The 6,188-nt window shown below is 40.3% G+C and overlaps 1 protein-coding gene across 1 annotated transcript; it reads right to left on the reverse strand.

The window, feature by feature from the left end:
• Positions 1-789: 789 nt before the first annotated feature.
• On the reverse strand, positions 790-5,263 carry LOC136687561 (uncharacterized). The gene is made up of 2 exons (XM_066662048.1): positions 5,209-5,263; positions 790-2,504 (listed from the first exon to the last, which is right to left on the reverse strand). Exon 2 carries the CDS (start codon positions 2,494-2,496, stop codon positions 958-960), a length of 1,539 nt encoding a protein of 512 aa, XP_066518145.1. The 5' UTR covers positions 2,497-2,504; positions 5,209-5,263; the 3' UTR covers positions 790-957.
• Positions 5,264-6,188: the final 925 nt, after the last annotated feature.

Here is a 6,188-nt window from a genome sequence, read left to right on the forward strand (position 1 = left end):
TGTCTGTGTGGGTTTCCTCCGGGTGCTCCAGTTTCCTCCCACAGTCCAAAAACACACGTTGCAGGTGGATTGGTGACTCAAAAGTGTCCGTAGGTGTGAGTGAATGTTTGTGTATGTCTGTGTTGCCCTGTGAAGGATTGGCTCCAGGATGTATTCCCGCCTTGCGCCCAATGATTCCAGGTAGGCTCTGGACCCACCGTGACCCTGAATTGAATAAGCGGTTACAGATAATGAATGAAAAAAAGGATTAATTAATTCATTCATTATCTGTAACCGCTTATCCAATTTAGGGTCACGGTGGGTCCAGAGCCTACCTGGAATCATTGGGCACAAGGCCGGAGTACACCCTGGAGGGGGCGCCAACCCTTCACAGGGCAACACAGACACACACACACACACACATTCACTCACACACTCACACCTACGGACACTTTTGAGTCACCAATCCACCTACCAACGTGTGTTTTTGGACCGTGGGAGGAAACCGGAGCACTCGGAGGAAACCCACGCAGACACAAGGAGAACACACCAACTCCTCACAGACAGTCACCAGGAGCGGGAATTGAACCCACAACCTCCAGATTGTTGATAATAATAATAATAATCTCAGATGACTGACTTGTGCAAAATACTGCATAAGAAATAATACCTGATGATACAATATAATTATACTTGCAGATTGGCAGATGAGCAGGTGTAAACACACTTTGGAACATATAGTGCTCTAAGTGATTTGTACTATAATCAAAGAGTGCAAAACAGTCATATTTTTTTTTTTTTACATTTATTATAAAAAATTAAACTTTCAGAATCAAAAGTACTTCATGGTCTCTGTATGAACCAGTTTATGCTTTACACAGCTGGTTGCCATGTTTAAAATGGGTTTAATTAAGTCAAATTGACAAATAATCTGTATTTAAGAGTATGTTAAAATCCATTGAGAATTTAATTTGATCCTCATTGGGTAATCTGGCTTTCCCAAGGAACCGTGCGTGCTTTCACAGTTGGAGAATACCAGCGGAGGAGGAAACGATATCGGACAGTCTGTTGGGAAAACAGGAAGCGAGCTTGAACTCCAGGTCCAATGCTGATGGAGGACACATACTGATAGATCAGATACTCTTTGGTGTCGTCTTTATCGCCCACCTTTTCAAACATGGAGACCCACTGATAGTGTTGATAATCTCTGTCATCATCTTGTTCCTTGGCATAGAATCCAACCCATGATGCCTGGAACTCGTCTTTCCAATTATTGAAGGACTTCTTGATGTAAAGGCGAACGCAAGCATACCCATCTGTGGTGTAGAGTTGGAGACTGGCATTATAGCCACTGATCTCAGTAGGAAGGACCCTGTTAGCTGCATCAAACTGGGGCCCTCTCAGAAATACGGAGTAACTAAGCCCGATGAAGCCATGATCGGTCTTGAAGTCAAATGTTACAAGGCGTGGCTGAAGTCCATGGTTAAGTGCCACAAATGTATCTGCAGACCCCGAGGATTGGTCTTCAAGAGATACAAAAGTGTCAAGGACTCCAGAGGTGTCACTCCCAAAAAGCACAATAGTAGGACTCTGTTTCAGGATGTTCTCAGGGATATTGTTCCATGTGAGCCTTGCATAGCCGTTTGATGTTGACCTCACCTCAATCTTCACTGGCTTGGTGCCTTCACATGCCGTCTCAGGATTCAGATTGACATGTTGGACTTTTTCATCTGTTGAGCAGTGCCATGTTTCCTTATGGACTTTGTACCTGGCATCTGTGTTGTATCCTGCTAGACTCAGAAGCCACCTCAGATCTGGTTGTTCAAAGATGGTCTTGAGATGTTTTTCAACAATTTTCCTGTGAGTCAAAAGGTCTTTGTTGAGTCGAAGTCTGGGATCATCTAACTCTGTACTAGTAGAATTCAGATTGTCATACATGCCTGACAGTAGAACAAGAAACATATTAAGAGGCTTCTGAAGAACTTGAATCTCCCTCAGAAGCTTAGGACTTATCTCATAGGTTTTATTTAGGTCATAGTCCTTCCCTTCTCTTTGAGTAATGTACACTTTGTCCACTCTCATTGGACTACTTCTTTGCATACGAACAACAATCCGATCAATATCCCTGTTGGGATTCTCAAGGGAATTGTAATAGTCTTGAGTCACATATGAAGGAAGCTTGGTTCGAACTTCCTCCAAACTGAGACTGCCTATTGAGTAGAACTCTCTGCCCAGTGAGTCATGTGAAAGAGTCACTTTCTCTACAATTTGTGGATTCGTATCACGCTGAAAGCCATAATCTTGCCGAGAAGGTTTGAAATGAAGCAGGATGTCTTCTGTTTCGTCGATAGAGATTTGACTGGCCAACCAGTGCAGCACCAGAAGACCGTGGCGAGGATACTCCCGTCCAAATTCTGTGCTTTTTAGATCTTCAATCTTGTGTAAGGTTGGAATGGTGGAAACCCTGGAACTGATACACAGCACAGAGAAGCACCAGAGGAGGTTCTTCCACTTCATAATGAAAACTGTAAAATGCAGTAAAATATTCTTTCACTCAGGGCATATACAGCAACATTATTTTGGCCCTAGTTCAGCATATTCCCCATTTTTATCTTTCCTACTGCATATGGATTGATGGCACCTGGCAGTCTGCTCTCTGATGCAGAGCTAGGGTCAAAAGTCGACTAAATCTGATCTGCATTTGGAACTGATCTACACCAGATTTGTTCCAGAGTTTGCTACCAAGCACAATAGGTATGACCTGCATAACACACAGAAGGATGGCACAAGAAAGGGCTGGGTATGGTTGCCACATGTCCCAGACAGTTTATAGCCATAGACTATAAAATAAAGAAGGGAGAAGGCACATGTTCTCTCCTCACAAAATACCAGCTGTGTATTCTGTCTGTGTTATTCTGGCTGTGGTGGTTTAAAGGTGGCAGAGATGCAATCCTGTACTAGCTAAATGGTTGTATGTTGGCCATAATCATGCTCTACAAAATGTGGGCTATATCAAATTTACTAAAGCATCTAAAACACATAGCACAGATTTTTTCTAAAACCAAACTTTGTGATTCAGATTAGGGCCAGGTTTCTTTACAGTGATGGTAATAGGAACAATGGGTTGTGACACCTATGGCCAAAATATAGTAATCTCTTAAATTACTTAATACATATTTCTTTCTGCTTTGTGATCCATGAGTATTAGAAATGTCTAAGTTTTGGCTAGTTAATAAATTATATTAACTCATTATATATCTAGAGACTTTGATTGAGTCATGTTTTCTTGACTATGTTCATTGATGCTTCCACTACCACGTTTCACTAGGAAATTTGAGTCAAGATGATATATGAACCTCTGCCACCACACTGTCCAATTAATGCAGGTATTTTGGTGGTGAGTCAATGAAAAGATTGAATTCAGAGGCCCAAAACTTAATGGCAGCACTCATAAGCCGAGTTTAATTTGAAGAGTAAGTGCTTAGCACTTACTGGCCAAACATTATAGAGTTAAACTGATGGTAAGTGGAGAAAAAACTAGTAAACAGAGCATGTTGATTGGTAAAAAAATTACATAATAGTGGAGTGTGATTCATTCATGGTCTGTAACCACTTATCTAGTTAAGGGGCGCGGTGGGTCCGGAGCCTACCCAGAATGACTGCACAAGGAAGGAACAAACCCTGGAGGGGGTGTCAGTCCTTTGCAGAGTGACGCACACTCATAATAGCTGTAAACAGTATTATTGCAGTGGATTAGAAGCTGTTGTTTTGTATACTGTGATTAGGGCAAAGATTGTGGGTGGAGTCAGATGTATTTAAAAGGAAACACAGTGTAATATGTCTTTAAACATGGAGGAGGTGCAGGGTGTTTGTATTAGTGCACTTTTAAAAAAATCCACACTTTTGGACAGGAGCCACATGCAGCTGTGGATCTTTGTAATATATTAAAATAATAATAATAGCTATACATTCCTTTGTCCATGTACATTTTGGTCAGTTGATTTCCTCTTTAAATGGGAAAATGGAAATTAGGACACATACCATTATCTGATTTTAAATTTCTAAACAGAAAATAAAAATGCTCTGTCGGTTTTTCTGGGGCTGTGGTCAAGGTGTCTGGATCCACCTTTACGTTTAACTTTTCTCATTCCTGGCTCCGTTCAGAGAGCGGCTGCTAGGCAGGACAGCTCTAGACCCACACTGAAATCATTTCCCATCAAACACAAGACGTCATTTGAACATTGTTTTGGGCAAAATTTTGTTCGCCTTGTTCTCTGATCTATATGATTTGGTGAAAATGTAGCACATGGAAGGACGTCTTTTCATCTTTCACTTATAACCAAATATAAATATTGTTTAGATGGCTGAGATGGCCAGCCGAATCATTTTTGCAATAAAGTTTAGCTGGGTGGCTGTAGACACAGCACAAAGGTGACCCTGCAGTATCTGCCAATATGTCTCATGATTATAGGGAAGAAACAGGGTTTTTGTTAAGGAGTTTGAGGAAATTTTGGTCTTAACTGGGAAAAATCAACTCTCTACAGCCCTGAAATATGAGTTATTGTCAGATTTTTATGTATTTGATAAATTCTATGAGAATCTTGGTCTTGGGGGAATCAGATCTTGGCCAATAATTAAGAGAATCTAAATTTTGGAGTCAACTGAGTCTCAGTGTGCTATAAGGTGCAATGTAGTACTATTAATTTTTGCGCACGCATATTTGTAAATGCATATCTTCTGGTTCCTGGTAGTAATTTTTTTTCTGGCTTGTATCTGATAGGAAGGCCGCCCCTGGTTTAAACTCTTCCCTTAAACTCTTCTCTGGCCAGAACACAAGGGCATCTAAATACAAAACAAAGCTAAATGCAAAACAACTACTCATGTATTCATAGTCACAATAACTCAATTGTAAACTATAGTGAAATATTGGTTTCTATTACCATCAAGCAAATGTTAAATAAAGCAGTTAAATTCCATTTTTAACTTAATTGCTTAACATAGTTACAAACATTCATGATGTTGTAACGTCAGCTAACTACACTACATCTGACTCACTGAGTCATAAATATTTTGAACCACTGTAGGACAGAATTCTCCACATGGATCAATGCTGAACTTGCCCAAAAATGTCAATCCTGGAAATATTAATCTTGGAAAATGCTTAATTTATTTTATTTAAGTTGAAATGAATAAATACTAAAAATCTATTAGTCTGGGATGGTCCCTTACCTGACGTGAGAGTGGTGAAGCAGTTGACTTTAACCAGTTGAGTATCAGCACTGATTTCACTCTGTTATATTAACTCTATTATAGAAAATCTATTTAATGTTTAACTGAGTCCAGCTCACTGTGTTTACTTCCAATTTAATCCAAACAATCCAGATCCAGGAATTCAGCTGGTTCTGCTGGCAAATATTTACTAACAAACTTTTGTTTTGTTATTAAAGCTCCTGAAAGACTGGGTCATATCAGTGTAGTCATTCTGAAATTAAGAATTCACATTCTCTAATAAAATATAAACTATGCCATATTTTAAGGCACAGTTCTGATTTATTTATTAGTTTTTTCAAAACGAAAAAAAATTATATATATATATATATATATATATATATATATATATCAGCGGCGATTGCTCTAAGACTGCAAGGGAAGCTCCGCTTCCCCTAAAATGTAAAAAAATAAGTATTCAAACATATACTGTTGTTTGTACATGTCATTGAATAAATATGCACTACAACGCGCTCAACTTTTGTTCAGAATTCTTATCACTGGTAAAGACGCGACTTTCCTCTCAATCATTCCCGCAGCTTCACAGTGATTTAAACAGTGAAGACGCTGAGCGTCCACAGAGTTCAGCAGCGAAGCAGCGAAGTGCAGCGAAACGAGATGAGTCATTGGATAAATGCTGGGCTTTGTCCCGCCCATCGGACGCTCAGCGTCTCTGGGGGTCTATGGGGCAGTGGGCTGGCCTCGGCTGGCCCGGACTCTCAGCTTCTGCATGATGATTGGATGATCTGTCTGAGGCTGAATTCCTTTTTGATTGACAGCGAAATGAGCGAATCAGCGATCCTTTGGTGTAAAGATCCGTGGGAGCACAGGTGGACACACTTCACATGGGCCAGTGCCGTTTAAGCAGCCTAGCTCTGCTGGCCATTGAGAGGACACTAGTCAAATCCCTGGAAAAGACGTCTTGTTTATATGTATATATA

Source organism: Hoplias malabaricus, chromosome 2 (assembly GCF_029633855.1).
Source record: "Hoplias malabaricus isolate fHopMal1 chromosome 2, fHopMal1.hap1, whole genome shotgun sequence".
Taxonomy (NCBI): domain Eukaryota; kingdom Metazoa; phylum Chordata; class Actinopteri; order Characiformes; family Erythrinidae; genus Hoplias; species Hoplias malabaricus.

Excerpts from the sequence above, each read along its gene's own strand:
- LOC136687561 (XM_066662048.1), bottom strand. The coding sequence starts at position 2,496 with ATGAAGTGGAAGAACCTCCTCTGGTGCTTCTCTGTGCTGTGTATCAGT.